The 24,804-nt window shown below is 46.8% G+C and overlaps 1 protein-coding gene across 2 annotated transcripts; it reads left to right on the top strand.

Annotated features, from left to right (window-relative positions):
- The first annotated feature begins 46 nt into the window (after positions 1–46).
- On the top strand, positions 47–22,278 carry SNRNP40 (small nuclear ribonucleoprotein U5 subunit 40). 2 transcript variants are annotated; one of them, XM_073317773.1, is made up of 10 exons: positions 47–277; positions 1,031–1,160; positions 3,650–3,743; positions 4,663–4,828; positions 5,874–5,996; positions 7,191–7,311; positions 9,057–9,139; positions 9,548–9,609; positions 12,902–13,005; positions 22,044–22,278. In XM_073317773.1, exons 1-10 carry the CDS (start codon positions 137–139, stop codon positions 22,046–22,048), a joined length of 1,029 nt encoding a protein of 342 aa, XP_073173874.1. In that variant the 5' UTR covers positions 47–136; the 3' UTR covers positions 22,049–22,278. The 2 variants fall into 2 exon arrangements, with proteins under 2 accessions (XP_073173874.1, XP_073173872.1); XM_073317771.1 differs by lacking the exon at positions 22,044–22,278 and adding an exon at positions 14,679–15,234 and having other exon boundaries at positions 51–277.
- The last annotated feature ends 2,526 nt before the right edge of the window (positions 22,279–24,804 follow it).

The raw sequence follows: 24,804 nt of genomic DNA, 5'->3' as shown, positions 1-24,804 counted from the left end.
ATCAGAGCGGGGAAACTGGACCGTTCCGTCCAATGACTGGAGGACGGGGGCGGGGCTTGGCTGCTCGGGCGTGAAGCCTCTGAGGCCTAGCGCGGGGCCGAGAGCCGAGGCCGAGTGGCGGCGACAGGGAGCGGCGATGATCGAGCAGCAGAAGCGCAAGGGGCCAGGCCCGGAGCTGGCGTTGGTGGCGGCAGCGGCCAAGCGGCCCCGGCATGAGCTGCTGCTGGGGCCCGGCCCGGGCGGGGGGCAGCCGCCTCCGGGGGCCCTGCTGCAGGCGGTGAGTCCCGGCCCCAGGCCTCCGCCCCACGGTCCCTGCTCCGCCCCGGCTTCCTCGGGGGCTCTCGCTGTGTCCCCCGCCAGCAGCACGTGCTCCCCCCCCCCCGCCGGGGTCACTCAGGGCCAAGCCTGGCCCCAGGGTTCCCAATGCCGGGATGGGCCGCTCCGTGCCCCCGCCGCCTTGTCAGCGCCCCCCGGGCGGAGCTGCGGCCAGCTCAGGCGAGCCTGGCTTGGCGAGCCTCCCCCGGCTACACTGACACAAGGGCTTCCAGCTGCTGCTCGCCGATGGCAGAGGCGGCCCCAGCTACTTCCCTGTCTCCCTCTGTGCCTTCCCGTGCACCCCGAGGCAGAGGGGTGGCAGACTGGAACCCCTCCCAAGAGAGCCCTTGGGGCAGGGGAGCAGTTACCCAGCCCCGTTCTCTGGACTCCTGTTATAACGTGGTTTAGATTCTTTGTGTAGTTCCTCTGGTTGTAATATCTATACTGACACCAACTTGCGATGTGACTTTAGACAAGTTATTTCACCTCCTCGTGCCTCAGTTTCCACATCTGTAAAATGGGGACACATCTGGAGTTGTGAGGTTTGATAAGTGCTTTGAGATTCTTTGGTAAATGGGGACAGAGAAGTGGAAATGTTAGCTTTGTAAACCCAGTAAGGGAGTTACGATTTTTTTTTCTGCCTTCCTTTCCCACACTGCAAACATTCTGGTTCATATGTTTCATTATCACTCTCTGCATTTTCTCTGTATTTTAGGGCCCTCCACGATGTTCCTCCCTCCAGGCACCCATAATGCTGCTCTCAGGACATGAAGGAGAAGTTTACTGTTGCAAGTTTCACCCTAATGGAGCCATTTTAGCATCTGCAGGATTTGACAGACTGATCTGTGAGTTTGTAATGATCGGTAGTTCGTGATATGAGCTATTTTTCTGACAAAATCCAGTGCTGCTGTAAACTGCTTTTTATACATTCAAATGGCTATGGAGTGAGCTGTTGTGAGCACAGAATGCTGATAGCTTGGCATTGACCTGCTATGTCAGAGGTGGGCAAACTTCGGCCCGTGGGCCACATCCAGCCTGCGGGACTGTCCTACCTGGCCCCTGAGCTCCTGGCCTGGGAGACTGTCTCCCCTCTCCTGCAGCCACGTCGCCGTGCAGCGCAATGCTATGCCAGCCACCGGTGCTCCAGGCAATGTGGTCAGGGGGTGGGTTGGATAGAGGACAGGGGAGTCTGGGGGCTGGTCAGGGACGTGGACAGGGATCGGGACGTTCAGAGCGTGGAGAACAGGGGTTGAATGGGGGCAAGGGTCCTGGGGGGGCAGTCAGGAAGGAGGGGGGGTTAGATTTAGGGGTGGGGGGTCCAGGGGTGGTCAGGGGACTGAGAGCCTGGGGGGGGTGGATGGTGCAGAGGTCCCTGGGGGTCTGTCATGGAACAGGGGGGATTGGATGGGGCAGGAGTCCTGGGGAGGGGGGGGGGCATCAGGGGCCAAGAAGCAGGGGAGTCGGATAGGGCGCGGGGGCCGGGCCATGCCTGGCTGTTTGGGGAGGCACAGCCTCCCCTAACTGGCCCTCCGTACAATTTCAGAAACCCAATGTGGCCCTCAAGCCAAAAAGTTTGCCCGCCCCTGTGCTATGTACTTCTAGGAGTATTTCAAAGTGTTGGTGACCTAAAATTATCTGGGACCCAGCCCGTCTCTCACCTTGCACTCCACCACATCAGTTAGTATTGGAGGGATTGTTCTTGCTCTCATTTTCTGAAGGGGAACTTAGCAACATTAACAACAGAATTATTATTGGTGGGGCGGTATTTGAACTCAGTCTCTTTGTCAGTCTCCCAGAGCCCACACTGAGCATCTTTCAGTCAGGAGGACTCGCACATTTATTAGATTTAGAACTTGTCTACATTGGAAAATTGCACAAATTAAATTTAAATCTGTTTTTTAAATCGATATACTTAGACTGGTGCAAAGCCAGTGTAGATACTCTTATTTTGGTTTAAAAGTGGTTCCTTTCAATTTAACTTAATCCTGTTCTTAGTTGAATTAAACTAAACCAGAAGAAGCCATTCGTATACTGAAGCGTGTTTACTGAGGAATTTGCATGAGTTTAACTATATCAGTTTAAATCAGTGGTTCTCAAACTTTTGTATTGGGGACCTCTTTCACCCAGCAAGCCTCTGAGTGCCACCCCCCACCTTATAAATTAACATTTTAAAAAATATTTAACACTATTATAAATGCTGGCGGTGAAGCAGGGTTTGGGGGTGGAGGCTGACAGCTTGCGACCCCCAGTTTGAGAACCCCTAGTTTAAATTCACACTTAGGGTTATACCAATGCAACTTTCCCAAGGAAGGCTGTGACTTTATAGGATTATGCCCAACGCTAACTCTTGTGAGTAGCAGCATAGTACTGTTATGGTTTTGGTTTTTTTGTTACTGTTGTTTTCAACATGCAGTTAAATCCATATTCATACAAACAGGAATATAAACTGATGGGAAATCCTTCTGTATAAGGAAAGATTGATCTGGGGCTCCTTTCACATCTCCTCATATTTGTCACCTCTCTACATTAAGAAGTATACAGCATGAAGTGTATAGGAAAGTTGAAAGAGATGCTTCTATTTACACTTATAGTACAGGAGGCAACATGACACTCAAAAGTGAGGAAAGGAAATACTTTTCGCCACAATGGATAATTAACCTGTGGAACTCACTGCAACAACATGCCATTGAGCCTAGTAGGATTCTAAAAAAAGATTAGATATGTATATGGAAGTCATCCATGTTTACATTAAATAGAATACATATTTATAAGGGAAATAAACCTTCCTGCTTCTGGGCATGAGGCAGCCACTCATTGATGGGGAAAATTTTCTCGAATCCACTATGGGCAAACTGTTCCTTAATTGTCCACTACAGAGTTTTTTCCACCTTCCTCTGAAGAATCTGATACTATCCTTGGTCGTTATCACAATTTCCATGTTCCTGACTACCACTTACAGGTGGCCAAAAAAGTAAATTTTACCATACAGCTAATAAAATGGTGTATGTTTATGGATGTCCACAATAGAAAAATATTAGTGCTTGGAACGGCAGTGGAGGTATTTACAAAAACATGCTTCCCTTATCCAGCTTGGTTTAAGAACACACACAAACCAATATTTAAGGTATATTTTAAATTTCAGCCATCTCTCTCACATGGAACTTACACTGACCATTTAAAGGCTTCCTATTCCACGTAGTAAATACTGGGGTTTGGAGATGGTGCTGAATACAAGAGGCACTTTATTTTAGTGAGCTCAGGAAGTGTCACTATAGATATTTGGACAAATTGGTATTGAAACATAGTTTTGGGTTTGTTTGGTTTATTTTTACAGTGCTGTGGCATGTGTATGGGGATTGTGATAATTTTGCTACCCTGAAGGGACACAGTGGAGCAGTTATGGAGTTGCACTATAACACTGATGGCAGGTAAATATCAGATGAAACCGACTTGACCTATAATTAGCCTGCCTTGCTGCTGTTTCTGAATGAACGCTCCAAAATGTTTTGGGAGATAGTTTGCATGAAAGGAGCTGCTAAATGAAGGTGGTGGTGTTGAGGTCTTGGGTAGAGATAGTAAAAGATCTTGGGTAAAAGATACTTGTAGTTGGCAAGGGGGATACTTGCTGGTGAATGTAAGCTACTCTCCAACTCCTCTTCATTGCTTTTGCTCTCAGCTGGTGGCTCTGACGAGGAGACGCAATGGTGTTACTTGAATGGTTGCACCTCCCAGAAATATCTCAACATATTACATCTGTTCTAGAGTGCAGGAGCAAAGAGTAAAGTCAGTGTGACAAGTTCCAAGGCCCATGGATGGGGAGCAGAAGATCTAAAGCCTAGACATTCTGTCCCAACCCTAGCAAGCAAATCTGTGAGAAAGTGAATAGGGGGACTTTCAGTGTGAACGAGAGAATGGAGCAGAGATTTGGGATAAGGAAAGAAAGATGGGGAAGGAAAAGTTGACTGGTAGAGACAGCTTCTGACATTATCCAACAATATCTGAGGTTTCTACAAAAGATATCCCTCCTACTTCACCATCATCCCAAGCGATGTCAAGGAGGTGAAATCTGGCAGGAAGCCAGCAGACACCCCTCCAGTAATTGGATTGAGGGGAACATAGAAAATGGGCTTTTCACCATCATGCTACCCCTTGGTCCTGCCACAAAACCTTGAGTCATCTTTTGATATCGGCCTCTGAGTATTGGGTTTAGTCTTCTAGCTAGCATCTACTTAATTTTGTAACCTCTAGTCTTGGATGTGCTTGTAGAGTAACAAAAGGGGTTGGGGGCAGATATTTTACCACCCTTCAGGATTCCATAGCTATGTTGTCTTTTCCCCCCCATGCTAGCATGCTCTTCTCAGCATCCACAGATAAAACAGTAGCTGTGTGGGATAGTGAGACTGGAGAAAGAGTGAAAAGGCTGAAGGGGCACACATCATTTGTTAACTCCTGTTATCCAGCGAGGCGGGGACCCCAGCTCGTCTGTACAGGCAGCGATGATGGAACAGTAAAGGTCAGTACTTCTGCAGGGGCTGACTTTTGCAGTGATGGAGACTATACAAACACTAGATGACCCATCTGAATAAAGGACATTCAACTTTGGTGACTTTGCAAAAATAACTAATTGAATAAACCACTTGAGTAAAACTTTGTTCATCTGAGACCGCTTCATCCAGAATTGCCTCTGAACCAAATTCCAGCCTGAGTCACTTACCCATTAACTTCCTTAGTTATCGTCATATATGCTGGCCCTGAAATGTTTTGGATGAACAAGACTAGATTGTTAAAACTAAAATCAAAATCCTAGAAAAGAACATGAGACTAAACCCGGAAAATGGCTGGCTCTTTTTGTGAATCGAGATGGATTTTTAAATGAGATTTTTCCTGGATCAGAGCTGTCCAGTTCTGTGTGTCCAGTTCTGTCCTTAATTATGCTCCTGTAAGTTCACTGGCTAACAACTTAACATTTAAAAGATCAATACTGTTCTCCTTCCCCCTGCCCCAAACCCCATCACCACCGTTTGGGCAGGCATTACCAAGGCACCACAGAAGTGTCCATGTTGGAGCAGTCTAACCTACATTATTAGATCCTCTTTGGAGAATGGAGTTATATTTATACAGCATCATAAAAATATAGGGCTGGGCGGGCCATCAATAGGTCATTTAGTCCATCCCTCCACCCCTACACTGAGTGGACCATCCCTGACAGGTATTTGTCTCAACTGTTCTTAAAAACTTCCAATGATGGGGATTCCAGAACCTCCCTAGGTAACGTGTTCCAGTTTTTCCTACTAACTACCCTTAGTTTTAAGTTTAGAAAAAATGCAGTCTGATTTTTCCATCTCTCCCCACCACTTGAAAACAAACGTGTGTGTCAGGACAACAGGTTTCATCTGTCCTGTAGAGATCCTCCACATGTTCTTCCCCCAAATTCAGCTCTTAAGCACTTTGACAATGTGGGGAGTACTGATGTGACTACTTAGTTGTACTGTGAAATGTATGGTGTGCGTATAGTGTGCGTATAATTTTAAAAACTTTTGCTTCCCGTGTCCTTTCAGCTGTGGGATATTCGTAAAAAAGCTGCTGTCCAGACATTTCAGAACACTTACCAGGTATTAGCCGTGACCTTCAATGATACCAGTGATCAGATTATATCAGGAGGCATAGACAATGATATCAAGGTATGTTGACTGTTTTAATGCACTTTCCTATTGTAACTATCCCAAACAGACTCCCCAAACCTTTAACATTATCCCAGATGTTGTGGGTAATGGCATGATATGGTAGTGGGCTAGTCTTGATGGTTATATTATTCTTGTGGAAGTCTGACACTTGATACATTTTTTTCTAAAGAGCCAGACTGATTTGACCATGTTGAGCAGCTTCTGTGATAAACTTAGCCTCTGCAAACCCAGCTCCAGTTTCCTACCAGGAGGTGATTCCATTAGGTAAGATAGGGCCAGGCTGGTACGAAGATATTTGCTAAGATTACATTTAGTTTAAATGAAACACTGCTCAGCTATTTTTGAGTGATGTGGTCTGCAGAACTGTTCTTACATGACTGTATAGTACAGCTGATGATGGTTCCTCCTCCGAGCATCCAGTCTCCACCTTATCTAGGGCCTGGGCAAGTCAGTGCTAGGCCTGGGGAGTGCTGAGGTGATGAAGGGGCTGTCACGGAGATGAAGCACTAGAGCAGTGTCATTTCTGGCTGACCATTTGAAGCTTAAGATTCCACAATTTTTTTTTTTTTTTTTTTTTCAACAAGAACAGAGCACAACCTCTGGGTCCTGGCCGTCATGCCCTCTCTCTGTCAGACAGTTTGTAGCTCCAAAGTGCTGGTAGGGTTATCACTGACCATGTGGTGATTGCATCATTCACTTTGCTGCCAACATCTAACTCCTTACTGCATAAAGCAGGGGTACCTTGGGTAGGAAGTATATGAAGCCATATATCCCATGCTTGAGACAGATGTGCAGGCTTAATTCTTCTAATTTACCAGTTCCAATCCAGGCCAGCAGTGAGTGAGAGTTGTTCCCAGCTCATGACTGTTCTGTTCAGTGGCCTGTGTGAAAAGAGTTGAGGACTGAGGTCCCAGTCAGTTTCTTTGGGTAGGCGTGTGCATCACAATTTGCTCTAATTAGTTTCTGGTGAGAATACCAACAAGGGGTCTTTGCGGCTGTCTCTCTAGATCAGGCTTGAGACAAACGGTGAGGAGAACTTTGCACTGTTGCTGCCTATGATGTGCCAGTTCTGTGGGTTCAGCCTCCAGAGCAGTCAGGCCAGCTTCTTCCACTCTTACCAATTACATTGACAGGCGCTTCCTTACATGGAGAACCAAACCACAATACCATGCATGTGCGCTTTTCTTAAAGGTATGGGACCTTCGCCAGAACAAACTAACGTACACAATGAGAGGGCATGCTGACTCAGTGACAGGCCTCAGTTTGAGTTCAGAAGGCTCTTACTTGCTTTCCAACGCAATGGACAACACAGGTAATTGCCACAGCTTGCCATCGTAGGAATCAGAGTTTTTCATGCCAGTTAAAGCTACAGCTGGTTAAGGAGTGGGATTGCCTAGCATTGTGAGAGAAATAACTCAATGTAATTGGATGCCAAAGGAAGATCTAGGCTGAATTTGTCTGATAGACTGATGATAGTGTGTATGTAAGGGGTAATTCCAGTTATAGTGACTCTACTTACAATGATGCTTTTTCATGAAAAGGGTGACTGCACGGGGAGGGCTCGTCATCTCGTCAAAGTGAGGTGAAGGAGACCCCAACACAGATTACTTAGGAGTGGAAAGCAGTGCGGACATTCAGGGAGCATCAACCCCACCTTGTCAGGACCTAAGTTAGCTGACCCAGATCTATCCTGCTGTCTCTGATTCCATAATATTCAGCATTGCAAGAGGCAGATCATTCAGCTGACACCCCAAGCACAATGAATTGGAATGAGTGTTTTGGGGTTTACTGAACTAAAACAGCCTCCAGTTTAGAGAACCTGGTAATGTCTTGGGACAATGTACTGAAGGAAGGATGGAATTTCAGCCTTTGTTCTGAATTTCATGTTTCTTGTGGATTTAGCCTAGGAGCTGAGATGGTTTGAACATACTTGTAATAGCTTAAATATACTACCAGAAATAAAAGCTATTTAAAACAAAAAAGGATTACAAATAATACTCATTTGTGGAGATGACTGCTCACGTAGTCACTTTGTTTGGTACGATAACTAATGGTCTTTAGCTAGTTGCTGACAGATGTCCAAAGCCAACTGCGAAGAGTTACAAAGGGATCTTACAAAACTGGGTGGCTGGACAACAAAATGGCAGATGAAATTCAGTGTTGATAAATTCAAAGTAATTCATACTGGAGAAAACAATCATATAAAATGATGGAGTCTAAATTATCTTACCATTCAAGAAGGAGATCTTGGAGTCATTGTGTCTCTGAAAACATCCACTCAATGTGCAGCGGCAGTCAAAAAAGCGAACAGAATGTTGGGAATCATTAGGAAAGGGATAGATAATAAAATAGTAAATATATTGCCTCTATATAAATCCATGGTACGCCCACATCTTGAATATTGCTTGCGGATTTGGTCGTTCCATGTTAAGAAAAATATACTGGAGTTGGAAAAGGTCCAGAAAAAGGAAACAAAAATGATTAGGGATATCTAACAGCTTCCATCTGAGGAGCAATTAAAAAGACTGGAACAGCTCAGCTTGGAAAAGAGACGACTGAGGGGGGGATGACGGGGATCTATACAATCGTGACTGGTGTGGAGAATGTGAATCGGGAGGTGGTGTTTACTCCTCCTCTTAACACAAGAACGAGGGGTCACCCAATTAAATGAATAGGCAGCAATTTTAAAACAAACAAAAGGCAGTCTTTCTTCACCTAAGGCACGGTCAGCCTGTGAACTCTTTGCCAGAGGATGTTGGAAGGCCAAGACTATAACAGGGTTCAAAAAAGAACTAGATAAGTTTATGGAGGATAGGTCCATCCAGGTTATTAGCCATGATGGGCATGGATGCAAAACCATGCCCTGAAGTGTCCCTAGCCCCTGGTGCTAGAAGCTGGGTATGGGCGACAGGGGATGGATAACTCTGATTACCTGTTCTGTTCATTCCCTCTGAGACACCTGGCATTGGCTGCTGTTGGAAGACAGGGTACTGGGTAGATGGACCTTTGGTCTGACCCAGTATGGCTGTTCTTATATTCTTATGTGCTCCATTATAGTTCGTATCTGGGATGTGCGACCGTTTGCCCCTAAAGAGAGATGTGTGAAGATATTCCAGGGGAATGTGCATAATTTTGAGAAGGTGAGTGTTCTGCTAACCGAAACGCTGCTCATTAATGAAACGCTGCAGCTCTTTAAAAAACAATTTACAGACAAATTACTAAATTCAAGAATATAAACTAGAAAGGATTTAATGAGGACTAGAGGCAAGGTTAATGTGTAAAGGGGGATTCCAATTAAAGCTGTAGTAACAGGCTTTCTTTGTTCAATTCAGCTATAATTAGCTGTAAATTAAATATTTTCTACATTTAGTATCTACTTTGTGTAAAATAACAAGGCACTGGATGTTTCCAGCATTAAAATACAGTCTCTTAACTACAGGCTTATCTTCCAAAAGGAGATCATTAAAGTGTTCTTTGTGATATTTAAAATCCCATGGTGACTTTATTTTAAGCAAAAGGGGAACCAAAAACTTCTCTTTGTTTCGCAGAATCTTCTGAGATGCTCATGGTCACCAGATGGGAGTAAAATAGCCGGCGGATCAGCAGACAGGTAAAACTTAATCATTGTGCTTCTCTCTGGCACTTTCCATCCCAAAGCACTTTACAGTCACTAGCTGGGCCTCCTCCTAACCCTGTGAGTTAAATTCAGTTAGACTCATTTTCCAAATGGCACATACAAGAGATGAGCCCAGGGGCATAGCTGAGACTGAAGCTGCAGTCTTAGAACAATATGCTGCACGATAATGTAACAATGTGAATGTAGTTGTTAAAAGAATATCCATGATGTATTTGTTACATAACATGCAGTTATACTTTGAGGATAACAAGACCTTCAGCACTAACAGAATGGGGTTTGCAAAGGACTTACAAACATGGTTCGTTCTTGATCAAATTACAGAGCAGCTGAGAGACTGAGTAGCCTTTGTGTGATGCTTCTTCCAAGTGCTGCTACATGAAATGCTAATGCTGTTATTGCTTAGACAATAGAACAGCTGCTATTTATTAACACAGCTAGAGCTACGTCTGGTCCTTGACTGGACAGCGCAGCATGGTAACTCAGGGTTAAAACTACAAGGTGTTAGATTAGGTGCTGGGTGCAGTCCCACAACCTGAAATGAACTTTGTGTGTAATGCATAACCAAGTGCATGTGGTTGTCTCATGGTGGGACAGATAGGGATGCTATATTCTGGGCCTGTCCGGAATACTGTTCCACTAATAATACAGCTGCAAAATCTTTTTTTTATTTTTTAAAGTCCTGGTAGGAAACTAAAGTGAAAATAAGTATTCTGCCTCTTTGAGGTGTAAAAGTTGGCTGCCAAGTAATGATTGGCTTCCTGCTACATTACATGGACCCTCAAGATGACTAAATTTAGCTGGAGATCCTTAAGCATGTAAAATGACTATTTGCTGAGCCTTCAAGAGTTTGTTGTGGCTAAAAGAAGCAAATGACAGTGCCTTGCCTCTCCCACAGCATTAATGAAAATAGATAACAGGGAGAATGTTGGAGCAAAGATTTGTCACAGCTCTCACCTACTAAGTTGAAATAGCTATAATCTAGTTTAAATAGATGCAGCATTAAATAAGGGTTCATAACTTACCCATGCTTGTAGGTAGCATATTTTTCTCTTTAAAGAGGTTTAATGAAGCAGGTAAAGTGTGGTTCCAGTCTGGAAAGTGACTATGGCTTGCTCAGCAGATCTGCTCTATGTGCATATCCAGAGTAGGACCTACCTACCTGACCAAAAATAAGTTAACCCTCTGGAGTAACACATGTCTGGGAGAGGGAGCTGGATTCTGTGTCAACTAAGAGTTGTTTAAAATTCTAATTACAAGGCCCAATTCTGCCCCATCACTCCTGTGAAACCATATAGAAGGCAATAAGATCGAACAGCTGTAACTAAGGATTTACTGCATCTTGATTACTGGTAATACACAAGGCAGAAATAGTGGGCTGGCGCAGGCTTGGCACTCAGATCTCGGGCTGAGTTTGCAGGGCTGGCAGAAGAGACTTTTAAACAGAGCACGTCTGATTTGGAGAGAGAGAGAACTATGGGGTCCCTTTTGCAGAGAGACCTATTTCAGAGTAATACAACACTGTAGGTTGCCTTTATGCAGTTTTTCTTGTCTGGTCGTCCTCTGTGCCCTCATTCTTTGCAATGTCCCTTTTAGTAGTGATGCAGAGCAGTTGAGCCAACCTTCTCATTCAGCCTAGCCAATTACTGCAACATCAAAACTTATTCCCCAGCTAGCAGAATTAGTTTGAGAGGCTGGTGATGTCCACCAAGAGCGCTTCTTTCTGTTAGCATTTCCATGCCAAAGCAAAAGAGAGAGCAGTCTAAATGTAGTCCATAACTGGCAGCTTTCCTGAGCTCATTTCAATGAATTCTCTCAGATCTGAACCCTCTAATGAGTGGCCTTTCACATGATAAAACAGTTCTGGTGTATTTGAAAGGAAGTCATTCAGGTGGGACACACAGTGATTTTGCCTGGTTTATGATACTTTGCTCAGAGCTCTTTCTCATTCTGATTGACAACAAACCCCTAAAAATCTCACTCTAGCTAGGGTCAAGTCTTCCCGTGAAATTGGGCATTAGTTGAACAGTTACTTTCTCAGCCAGACTGGCAGCAAATGACACGTAAATGAACCATATTTACAATATGTTTCAGGCATTGGTCAGTTTGCATTCTTGGTGTAGCATGATTTGCAGTGGGCTTTTTTCCTCAAAAGAAGTTTTCTTTGTAAACATAATCTGCTTAAAAGCTGAACTACTCATACTGCCAGCAGTTAATTTCTGACCTATCACATGGAAATATTCTAGTGTCTCCTTCACAATGTCCTTCAGCCAAGGCGACACAGCTGGACAGGACCCAGACATGGTGCAAACAGGGATAGAGAGTAGGAAGAGATTCACAAAAGGGCTTTACAAAATCTGATCAATCCCCTCATAAACTAGGTCACTGGGAAGTGACTCCTGACTTTGTAACCAGTTAGGAGATAGAAATCCACCTATAAACGTTATTAGCTGTGAGGAATTAAACGGTATCGAGAGTTGGTTTTAGTGCAAAATAATCAGCCATTCCTTGGTGGAACAACCTGTCTTTCTATAGCAGTGCTCATCCCAAGGCACGCTGACACACTGACTGATAGCAACTGCTGCAGGGTGCTGCTGGGCTGGCAGCTGTCTAGCAGCAAACAGCTGTGCTACACAGTAGTTTGTCACAAGCTGTGGAAAATGCTGATCTCCAGCTGAAATTTTCAGGATGAATTTGTAAGGAGGCGGAATGGTAGCTGGGTACTTCCCCAGAACACTGGGATGAGCATCCTGCTCTTCCGAAGAGTTACATAACCGCCAGAAGTCAGGATCTCAGACCTGGTCTCATCCAAAGCCTACACATCAGGCTCTCGGTCCCTGTACTAGCATGCTGGGGCAGTGACGCTCAGATAAAGCCCCCACTGACACCCCTCCCGTCCCAGACGCCACTTCATCCAAAATTATTGATGGGTGCAGAGTGGCTCTGTGGCATGTAATTCCAGCCATCTGCCTCCTTGTGTGAAACGCCCTGCTAGGGCTCCCTGGTACAGGCCGAGAAGCTTGCTCCCTGCCCAGGCTGCTCTCGCTGTCTAACCCTTTCTTTTGTCTGTGCCTGGTAATGACAAATTTTCATCTCAGGAGTAGTCTCTTGGCATGTTAAAGTTGGAAGACAATTGTAACTATTAAAGTGTAGCTGGGGAAATGTAAGTTACCAGGAAACCTAGACGAATTGGGGGCTGGAAGTTTCTTTTCTTTTTGAAGTCCTGCCATCAGGAAGCTTTCACCCTCATAACGACTGTGTCTTGCAGGTTTGTTTATGTGTGGGATACAACCTCCAGGAGAATTCTCTACAAGCTGCCAGGCCATGCCGGCTCAGTAAACGAGGTGGCTTTCCATCCAGAGGAACCAATTAGTAAGTCTTGTTGATTTGTCAAAAAGCTCTAGTCTTCTGGGGAAATGAGACTGAGTGCTGCTGAAATATTTCTAAGCCTGTATGCTAAGTGCAGGACTCCCTCAGATCCCAAGAGAGGGGCACTGTGCTGCAGGGTTTCTGCAAGCAGCAATGCTGTCACCAGCAAACAGCATCATAAAACCTTCTGTATGTTCCTTCACCTCACTGGGCTGAGCTCCCCTCATCGTGTTCTCAGACATAAAGGGGAAGCGCTGGAAATTAACACACATGCAAATTCAAATGCATGTGAAGTGGCTTTTTACCGTTGTTTCTTTAAATGGCCTGCTCTAGGTGGTATTGACAGACACCGTGGTACCCCTATTCGGTGGGGTGGAGGGGAAATCTAACTCAATCTGCTAGATGGCTTTGAAAACCATCGTCATCACACGATGCCTTCTCTGTGCTTGTGCCACCACTGTGTTAGCTGAAGCCATTCTAACAACACCTGTTTACTGGCACAGTCGTCTTTGTACAGGCCCTCCGGGTTACATTGTTTCCATGGAAACAAAGACTCATAGTTATCATGGGCTGGGTCGCCCCATTGCATTGGCCAGGAAATCAACACTCCTCACCCCCTGTAAATGCATTTTTCCCAGGAATGAATATCTGCACAGAAAGTTGGGTGTGGGAATTCAGTGCCATGAATTATTGGTTTGTGCCTTGGTTATTCATTGTTCTGTCTCCAGGTCAGAGAAGGTGCTAAAAGCGCAGAGCGATCTTCCCCTCCACAGAGGGGGTTTGTTGTTTGCAATTGCATTCAGCTAAGTACTGCTTTGTGAATCAATCATTCGTCTGAAAAAATAAACAAGCGATCTGTCCCCTCCATGGGCAAGGGTTTATGAAAGGTGACTCCTGTTAACATCAAAGGGAGTTAATCTTGTAAACCACTCCCTTCCTCCAAGACCCCCACACCTCTGCATGCAGAGGGGCACAGACTTCCAAAGACTGAGATTATGGGCCTAAATCAGTAATCCTTAAACAAGAAAGTCTCCAATTGACTTGCATGGGAGCCTGCTCTGGGTAACGGGTACAGCAGGTCTAGAGAGACTGTCACTGCACTTGAGATCTGTGTCATGAAACCACTGAACAATTATGTCTGAATTAAAGAGGGTCAGTGCTTTGTTATGTTGGGATGACAGCTGAATTTTTTTTTTCATAACTATTGTGGTAAACAAGAATAATGGCCCTTAAAGACTTTTGATAAAGAGATTGCTCCCTCTAGTGGCTAGCAACCAGAATTAGAGTACTTAAATTTCTGATATCTGAATATTTTTTTGGCAAAGAAAATAACATCTTTGACATCTTATTGCGGTTTTTCTTGAGGAGAACAGCAGTAACAGTGTAAACAGAGTGTGTACCTTAATATGAGGTATACCTGCAATTATAACTTGGGATAGAAAAATGTCAGTGTCAGGAACATGCAAAATGTGATTAGCTGTCAGGTAACTAATTCTGAAAAGCATGCTGGGGAGAAAACCATTTTAGTTCAAAAGTTACTTTATAGACACAAGATTGAGAACAGGTGAAATAAAAAAAATCTTAAATCCAGATGGGTATTCACTCATCTGCAACTAAACTCTCCAATGGACTCTTAAAGTTTTTGATTTTGTCTCTCCCTCTCTCTCCTGACTCAGTACTCTCTGCATCTAGTGACAAAAGACTGTATATGGGAGAGATCCAGTGAAGATGAGAAGAAGACTGCTTAATATTTGACCTTGACTCCTTTGGTTTACAGAAGTAGAATTGAATTGCTTCTAACCAATGCCAGCCCCTTCAGACACATGTGGTAATAGAAAATATCAAGCTAGCTTCATTTGCAGAGCAATATTTGTCTTAACCAACAAGGCTTCCAAGAAGCTTTAACTGGATGCGCCTCCCACAAAGAGAAGAGAGGAGAATTTTTGGTAGGAAATGCATTAGAGCCTAAAATGGTTGGAATTTTTAAGATGCTTCAGGTGTTCCCACTTTCAGCTGCTGAAGAGGTTATTGGCCATGACCAGAATCACTTACAATTTATTGTCAAATGTGTTAAAATGCATTAAGTGATTTGTATATTTCCTGTCCAGTTTCTCTTGGTTGTTTTTATACAGAAAAACTAAATAGACAACTTTTTATAAGAATTGTGCCTGGAATTTATTGCTCTGTTTCATTCTTCTATTGTACAGTATTAAATGGGGAATTTTGCTTTAATAGAGTCCAGGGAAAGAATCCACTTCATCTTCAGAGGAGCTGCTTTATTTTTTATTCAGAGCAATAAAAGTGACCATGCCGGAAATAATGATCCGGCAGCCTCTGGATCCTATTTTCTTCTTTTGTGTGAAAACCAGCCAAATGCTATAAATAAACTTTAAAGGGACGGGGGTTTCTAGGACAAAGTCAGAGTATTTAGCACTCAGCAGCCAAAGGAACCAGTACAGTCACTCTCCCCATTCCCCATAGACACGGTTTCTGCAGGGAGCATTCTTTTGGGGGCTGGAGCAGAATGAAAGGGGCTAGTAGCAGGGCTTCTGGCCAGTTAGCCAGTCTGTCTCTCAGCCTTGCCTTTGATGCTCCAGAAGTTAATTTCTTTCAGGATGATCAGAAATCCTTCCCAACTGACTACATCCCTGCTGCTGGGAGTTTGCATCTAGGCCAGTCCACTGCCAAAGGGCAGAAATAGAACTGCTTTGCCCATGGGATCATTCTACATGAAGAGTTCAGGCTTTGTCCACAACCCTCCTTTATGCTTTAAAGAAGCTGTCAAATATTGGTCCCCTAACTAGAGTAAATGGGGTTGGACAGCGCAAGTGAACCCATGGAAGTCCCCCTAGCATGCCTCTTACTAGCCTTTATCAGATGGTGGTGGGGTTGCCCCTCGACAAGGGTGCAGTGGGCTCCGATGCTCAGACATGGGTGTTTGGGTGAGCATGGTTTCCTCTTACCACAGTTCCTCTCTCAAGTGAATAGAAATGTCTTTACAGAGCACCTGTGACCTGGGTGGCTCAGGCTGCTCAGAGACACTGTTTTGGCCAATAGCCTTTGATCTAAACCCGTCCTTTCCAAAAGTGCCTTCATCAGCTTTTCACCAAGCTGCTGGCTCAGTCAACTGTGCTCACTCTACCTGCCCCCTCCCCTGGGCTGCCTGCAAGGGGTTGGACAAGTAGGTACAGTATTGGTTTTATCCTCGCAGCAAGTTTTTCAAGTCTGTAAATCAAAAGTTGCCTGACTGCACAGAATAAATTCACTGTGTGGTCTCTGTGCTCTGGGCTAAACATCTGACCTAGAGTTGTGTTCACAGTGCCCTCAGATGAACATGCATGCTGCCAAAGCTTACAGGAACCCACATGTACAGATCTGTGCCCCCCATGCTCTCTTGCAATGATCCCTAGTCTCTTCCAGGCAGGGTCTTCTGTGGGTGCTCTTCCATGGCATACCCCTCCCCGAGGCTCTGCACTGACCTCAGTACAGAGGGCCTGTAGCCTACCCTGTGCTGCTGTTTCAGAAGAAGCCGGAGCTGGAGTGTACGCTGACTCATCCTCTGCTTGTGTGGGTGGGTTTTCTGGAGGGAAGCCTCTGCCAGAGCTTTGTCCAGTGGTGCATAAAGAAGCTGCTGGAAGGTGGGCCAGCTTGGGGCTGTAAAGGTTAGAATGGATCTGGACAGCACAGTCAAAGGGTGTTTCTCATGAGAGCAAGCGAGCTCTGAGAGCATGAGTGGCCCTGCATAGCTCACTCTTCTGCACTGCACCCTGGCAGTCAAAGCCCCAGCAATTTGCTGTTCTCTTTCACCACGTACTCATAGACTTTAAGGCTGGAAGGGACGGATAGAATGATCTAGTCTGACCTGCATAACCAGGCTAGAGTATACACCCAGCGATTTCTGCATCCAGCCCAGAATCTCTGGTTGAGCTACAGTGGATCTTTTAGAGCAGCCGTGGCCAATAGAAATTCAATGCTAGCCGCACTTGTGGTTTTGAATTTTTCTCATTAGCCACATTATAAAAAAGCCACATGCATTAGCCACAATTCAATAGCCTATTAGCCACACGTGGCTAGTGGCGAACGTGAGAGATGGCTGAGCTTGATGTAAAGATTGCAAGTGATGGAGAACCCACCACATCCTTAGCCATGGGATGCTAAGGAGTAGGGAAAGCCATCGTTCATGCAGCTTGTGCTTTGGGAAGCAAAAGGAGGAAAAGACGAACTCCCCTTCCTTTGAGAGTGCTGTGTGCTGCAGCGTCTGCCTCTGCTGGGCATGTGGGGCCCTCTGACAGGGTGTACTCCCCACACTGGCTCTGCAAGTGCTGAATGAGGCCAAGTGGGCCCAATTGGCCAAGTAAGATGCCAATGGGGGAGCTTTAGGGTGTGTGGAGGGAGCAAACTAGAAGGAAGCTCACCTAGGAGGGCCTCCAGGCTTTAGAGAAGCCCCGCAACAACATGGGGATCAGTGGGGAGGAAGCCTGCAGCCCCTCTGCCTGAGGTAAGGGAGAAGCAGCATGGTAGGGAGGAGTCATGGGGTAAGAGCTGTAAGGTTGGGGTAGATGCAGACCTTAACTGTTCAGTACAGGGCCCTGGACTGGCCCCCAGAGTAGAGGATGGGCCTGAGTTCCCGGGCAGAGTGGTATTACTAAGGGCAGTGGATACGAAGCCTACCGGAGTCACTGCGGGAGGGACGCAGTCAGGGCGGCAGGCGTGAGGGCTACCTGATGCTGCTTGTGGAGACAAACTCTGAACGGCCACCCCAGAAGGGGAAACCGCTGAGCAACCTGGCCAGAGAGCTGAGTGCGAAGAGGAGCGAGAGAGGAGCCACAGCCTGAGCGTGGCAGAGTGCAGCCACAGGAAAGGGGGGCCTGGCAGAGCTAATCCCCAGACCACCAGGAGGAGGCACTGTCCGGCGGTGAGCAGAGCATCCTGTCGCAGGCCCATTTTCCCTGTGCGCTACTGGTGCCTGGTGGAGTAATGCGAGAGCAAACTGCCTTAAAGTGAGGGCTGCATTATGCACAATAAAACTGGGCCATAAACATTAACAGTGAGGGGGAAACTGCGGGATCAAGTTGTCAAGAATGAGGCTTATCAAGCACCTCTGACCAACTTCCCCATTGTGCAGGTTTGGGGGATCTGTTAGACTGCAGCATCCTATCCTTTACCCCATCCCCAGTCTGCTTACCCCAGTTCACAGGAACAGCTTGCATTACAGCCCCATGTTCTTAGAGGTGGTTACAGATTTCAATGAAACAGTGTCAGAAATCCCCCCTGAATCTCTTGAAAAATGCAGTGGGTCAAATTTATCCCTAGGTTAATTCTCCTGAAGCCAGTGGAATTAGAAGCCAAGGGTCTGGTTTGCTAATCCTTGATTATTACATTCACATCAAGTTGAGGGGAATTCAGCACAGACTGGATTGTGTGTGCTTAACAACACCATGAAAGTTGTTGGCTGTATGTGCATCTTTCATTGAACACTTCACTGTAGACAGCTGGAGGGGATGTCTTAACATGTTAAGTATCAACTTTGAAAGAACTACATTCCCTGGAACCCCATGTTCAAATCCTGGGAGGACTAGTTTCATGCTGGGGTAAGGAATTGGGTTGGCTTCTGATCCCACACCGACTTCAGACGGATGGAGCAGGAGGAAGTGAGAGTGCAGTTGGGCTCTCTTAGACAAGATCTTAAAAAACTTAAGTCCTATCTGCCCTGGGTGGAAAGTACAGATCCGAGAGCACTTTCCCTAACAGTAGGTATTTGCCCTGGTGTGAGGTCAAAAATTTCCCTCCGCTCCTACTGTGCACCATGCTGTGAACCTGCCTGCTGTCCTCCACCTCAGAGGTAGCTGCACTCCAGTGCTGCTGTTTCCCTGGGCCCCAGCTCTGCCATCTCACACCATTGTACTTTGGGCATAAATCAGGGGAGTTACCCGTGGGGGTGAGTCAGAGGAGAATCCGACTCCTGGATCTGTTGGGATGAAAGGCTCTACAGAAATGTAAACTAATGACCCTTCAGACACAGAAGCAGGAAGGGAGAGGGTAGGCGGGGAAGATTCATTTTGAACTCTGCATCATATTAAATAGCATGCACTGAAATGTACGTAAGTTAGGGTTATGAATCCATCCATCATGGGTGCAGTGTGGAGCTGGAATCCCTGGTCAGGAATTACAGCTGATCTCTAACCAGTGATCAGGAACAGTCAACATGGATTCACCAAGGGCAAGTCATGCCTGACCAACCTGATTGCCTTCTATGATGAGATAACTGGCTCTGTGGATATGGGGGAAGCGGTGGATGTGATATATGTTGACTTTAGCAAAGCGTTTGATCTGGTCTCCCACAGTATTCTTGCCAGCAAGTTAAAAAAGTATGGTTTGGATTAATGGACTATAAGGTAGATAGAAAGCTGGCTAGATCATCGGGCTCAACAGATAGTGAGCAACTGCTCTATATCTAGTTGGCAGCTGGTATCAAGCAGAGTGCCCCAATGGTCCGTCCTGGGGCCGGTTTTGTTCAACATCTTCATTAATGATCTCGAGGATGGCATGGATTGCACCCTCAGTAAGTTCATGGATGACACTAAGCTGGGGGGAGAGGTAGATAGGCTGGAGGGTAGGGATAGGGTCCAGAGGGACCTAGGCAAATTGGAGGATTGGGCTAAAAGAAATCTGATGAGGTTCAACAAGGACAAGTGCAGAGTCCTGCACTTAGGACGGAAGAATCCCATGCACTGCTACAGGCTGGGGACCGACTGACTAAGCAGCAGTTCTGCAGAAAAGGACCTGGGGATTACAGTGGATGAGAAGCTGGATATGAGTCAACAGTGGGTCCTTGTTACCAAGAAGGCTAACAGCATATTGGGCTGCATTAGTAGGAGCCTTGCCAGCAGATCGAGGGAAGTGATTATTCCCCTCTATTCAGCACTGGTGAGGCCACATCTGGAGTATTGCGTCCAGTTTTGGTCCCCCCTACTACAGAAAGGATGTGGACAAATTGGAGAGAGTCCAGCAGAGGGCAACGAAAAATGATTAGGTAGCTGAGGCACATGACTGATGAGGAGAGGCTGAGGGAACTGGGCTTGTTTAGTCTGCGGAAGAGAAGAATGAGGTGGGATTTGATAGCTTCTTTCAAATACCTGAAAGGGGGTTCCAAAGAGGATGGATCTAGAATGTTCTCAGTGGTAGCAGATGACAGAACAAGGAGCAATGATCTCAAGTTGCAGTGGGGGAGGTTTAGGTTGGATATTAGGAACAACTTTTTCACTAGGAGGGTGGTGAAACACTGGAATGCATTACCTAGGGAGGTGGTGGAATCTCCTTTCTTAGAAGTTTTTAAGGTCAGGCTTGACAAAGCCCTGGTTGGTATGATTTAGTTGGGGTTGGGCCTGCTTTGAGCAGGGGTTGGACTAGATGACCTCCTGAGGTCTCTTCCGAACCTAATCTATGATTCTATTCCTTCGATGATGATGCACATTGCTGGTGTCCCTTCCTTGTTAGTATCATTGCTGAACAACAAGAAGGATGCAATCACTTGCTCTTCTTAGCTTTTAATAACCCTATTATAAACTTCCCGGGATTATTGTTTATATATATATATATATATACACACCCCCAAGTGTCAGGGGAAAGAGAGAGATTCAGCTGAGAGCAGCTGCTTTCCCAGGCTTATTTAGTAGTGATGATATGATAATCCTGCAGGTTTCTGAATCATCTTTGTTTTTAAAAAAGCTTTTTCATAAACGCCAGCGCAAGCAGCTGCAGAGCCTGCAGCATGGAGCTGAACAAACCGGAGCTGAGCTGGGAAGCTGTGAGAGGGAGGTTTCTCTCCCTGCTGCTCTGGCTCAGATAAATTTTGTTGTTCAGCTAGACTTTTCCTAGTGGCTCCATAAAGGGGAAGCAACATACCTCTCTCTTGTGTCAGAAACAGCTGGCCTAGTAGCCTTTCCACCACAGCAACCATGGGATATTCTCCTGGGTTAGGCTGTAATCTGATATTGAGTGGGGTGTGCCCTCTCTCTTCACCCACTACATCTGTGCACATCAAGAACGCAGTTTCAGACTGGCCACCTTGTTTTCAGAGAGGCAAAGGCCTGGAAGCCTTGGAGCCTCCGGGGGGGAGGGATAGCTCAGTGGTTTGAGCATTGGCCTGCTAAACCCAGGGTTGTGAGTTCAATCCTTGAGGGGGCCATTTAGGGATCTGGGGCAAAAATTGGGGATTGGTCCTGCTTCAAGCAGGGGGTTGGACTAGATGACCTCCTGAGGTCCCTTCCAACCCTAACCTTCTATGATTCTATGAATAGCAGCTGATGTCAGCAGTGGCTCCCTGGGGCGGGGGGCACCGGATTAGACAAGCAGGGGGTGCTATGCAGCAGGAGCGAGGGACGTTGTCAGAGCTGTGTCTGGGTGGTGGGTGCGATGTCCCAGGAGAGAGGTTCAGTGTGTCACAGCGGCTGTGTGTGCAGGAGCTTGAAGAACCGCCGGCCACGCACTTGTTCGCATTACAGCCAGTGGGTGCGGTCGGCGCTCTTACACCAGAGACCGGAGAGAACAGCAGCAGCAGTTTAAGCTGCAATGGCGATTTTCCCTGTGGGTGAAAATTTTACTATTTCATACAATGGAGAGATCTCGGACTTCCCGGCTGTCCGGCCAGGGGAGAAGCAACACTGAGATTTGCCAAAGCGCACACGGGGTACATCTACACTGCAATTAGACACCTGTGGCTGGCCTGTGCCAGCTGACTCAGGCTTGGGCCAAGGGACCACTTAATTGTGGTGTGGATGTTTGGGCTTGGGCCCAAGCTCTGGGACCCTCCCATCTCGCAGGGTCCAAGAGCGCAGGCTTCAGTCTGAGCCCAAACATCTACACGGCAGTGAAATGGCCCCTTAGCCCGAGTCAGTTGGCGTGGACCAGCTGCAGGTGTCTAATTGCAGTGTAGACATACTCACGGAGAGCACTGGGCAGGGCCTGGTGTCTTGCAGTGGAATGAGGGAGGCAATGTATTTAGTTATTTGACGTTGTTGTTGTTTATCTTCCCATTGCAGCCTAGTGCTTGTTCCACACAGTGCAGTGAAACACAGCATGGATCTTGCTCCAGTTCCCCAACACAGATCAGTGTGGATGGAAAAAGGAAAGGATGGCAGTGGGAGGTGATTTGTGTTGACCTCCACAAACTCCCAGCAGGGCCAGGGATACAGATGGCATTGTGGCTAAAAGACTGAACCGGGAGTCAGAATTCCTGGGTCTCATAAAATCATAGAATCATAGAATATCAGGGTTGGAAGCGGCCTCAGGAGGTCATCTAGTCCAACCCCTGCTCAAAGCAGGACCATCCCCAATTAAATCATCCCAGCCAGGGCTTTGTCAAGCCTGACCTTAAAAAGTGGGATTGTTTAGTCTGTGGAAGAGAAGAATGAGGGGGGATTTGATAGCTGCTTTCAACTACCTGAAAGGGGGTTCCAAAGAGGATGGATCTAGACTGTTATCAGTGGTAGCAGATGCCAGAACAAGGAGTAATGGTCTCAAGTTGCAGTGGGGGAGGTTTAGGTTGGATATTAGGAAAAACGTTTTCACTAGGAGGGTGGTGAAACACTGGAATGCGTTACCTAGGGAGGTGGTGGAATCTCCTTCCTTAGAGGTTTTTAAGGTCAGGCTTGACAAAGCCCTGGCTGGGATGATTTAGTTGGGGATTGGTCCTGCTTTGAGCAGGGGTTGGACTAGATGTCTTCCTGGGGTCCCTTCCAACCCTGATATTCTATGTTTCTGTGATCATCCAGATCATTAATGAAGATATTGAACAAAACCGGCCCCAGGACCAACCCTTGGGGCACTCCGCTTGATACTGGCTGCCAACTAGACATGGAGCCATTGATCACTACCTGTTGAGCCCAACGATCTAGCCAGCTTTCTATCCACCTTATAGTCCATTCATCCAGCCCATACTTCTTTAGCCCATACAGTCCATACGTCTGTCGGGGCCTTTCCTGCATGATCTTGGGCTAGTGGCTGAGGCTGGAGGAAGCTGGGCCAGCGATAGCCCTGCTTTGCCAGTTGCTCTGTTCCATGCTCCTGGCTTTCCTGTCCGAAGACATTTGCCCCTTGCCACCCCTCCCCGTCATGGGGTGAGGAACAGGAAACTGTTAGTTTAAATGCCTGTCGCCTCTGCCAGTTCTGCTCTGGTCCCACTCCATTAACTCCACTGGATCTTCTTTAGTAGAGTTAGGAAGCTCAGCAGACCAGATCCTTTCACAATGGTGAAACTCAGGAGAAGATCTGGTCCGCTGAGCTTCCTAACTCTACTATGCGTTTTCCCGATTTATTGCCAGATTCGGCCCTCTCTGTAGCTGCCTCTGATCTAACTGTTCATGCATCCCCATCCTCTGTGTAAACTGGTCCAACCGGCTGTAAACTCCACCATCAGGGTATGGCACTATCTCTGCTTAGCAGTGTTAACCCTTTGATTTTCGGAGACATCTCCTTGTCTGGAGACATCTCCTTGTGGATGGAGAGGTCTTTATGAGCTCCTGCCGATTGCAAAATTACTAACTCAAGTGTGAGAGCCAAGCCCCCAAAGTTTGAGATTGGTGTTTTTAAAGATCCCATTATTTGTAAGCCAAAAGTTGGGGTTCTTTTTATTGGCCTTCTGGGTTTGGCACCTGTTGGGGTCATGTCTCCAAGCTTTTCTCCTCAGCCAGTTGGGCTAGAAACTTCTCCTCACATGGGTAATGGAAGCTGAAATGTTCTGATAATCCCCTGACTCCAGAAGCTCAGGCTTTAAGAAGAACACACACTATTGTGAGTCTTGGGATAAAATTGCAAGAGTTAGTGAAGCTGGTTGGGTGGCATCTTGGGTCTTAGCAGCCGCTTCACTGAAATTGGAAGAAGCTCAGGGGATCCAACGTTAGAACCACCGGTGGTTAGGAATCCCGGTAGAAAATGGGGGGTGGGGGCAGTTTGGCAGGCAGGCAGGCTCCCACTGGCTAGGTGGTAGGAGCTAGGAGAGCTGCTATCCTATTGAAATGGATCAAGGCTCCCTGGCCGGAGCCCTTGGTGGCAGGATGTTATTTAAAAGCCCAGCTGCAGTATACAGCTCGAATAGTTCAGTCTCCACTACACTCCCAACTCCACCGTGTCCCACAGGCCCACCTTCCCCAACCAGAGGGAAGTGGAGGGCTTGGGCGGGGCACCTGACCCATACCCCACATTGGGCCAGCAGCTAGGATGTCTCCTGGCAGTCTCAGGAGTGTGGACCAGCAGCTGCTCCTCTACGCCTGGCCAGCTCTGCTGGGGCCAAGGCCTTGAGGGGAGGCTCCGGGCTGCTGTCAGTCAGGTCTGGGCCCTGCCTGTGTGCATGGGTTCCTTGGGCACCCTCACAGGGCTGCAAGAATGTGCAGGCCACAAGGGCAGCAAACCCAAGGAGGCTGGGAGCCAGTTCCAGGAACTTCCAGGGGCAAGGAGCCACTGCAGAGAGCAGCCCCCTTCCATTAAACCAGGCCCCTGTCACCTCTGCCTCTGCTCTCCCCTGCAGGGCACTCAGGCCCAATCCTCAAAGGTATTTAGGCACCTAACTCCTATTGGTTTAACTGGGAGTTAGGCACCTAAGTACTTCTGAGGCTGTGGGCCATAGTTCTACTGTCCAAAAGCCCCTTGCCTAGAACAGTGTCCACCTCTGTCTAATCTGACTGCTGCACATCTGAGAGGTCCCTGGGGCAGGGCTGGGGGGCAGAGAGCATGCGTGCTCAGTGGCTAACTTTCTTCTCCACCCACTGTGGATGCTTCCACAGGATGTGTGAGAGCAGAAGAATA

The sequence above is a fragment of the Lepidochelys kempii genome, chromosome 19, assembly GCF_965140265.1.
Source record: "Lepidochelys kempii isolate rLepKem1 chromosome 19, rLepKem1.hap2, whole genome shotgun sequence".
Taxonomy (NCBI): Eukaryota; Metazoa; Chordata; order Testudines; family Cheloniidae; genus Lepidochelys; species Lepidochelys kempii.
The sequence above is the reverse complement of the archived record's forward strand: the minus strand, read 5'-3'. Positions and strand labels throughout refer to the sequence as shown.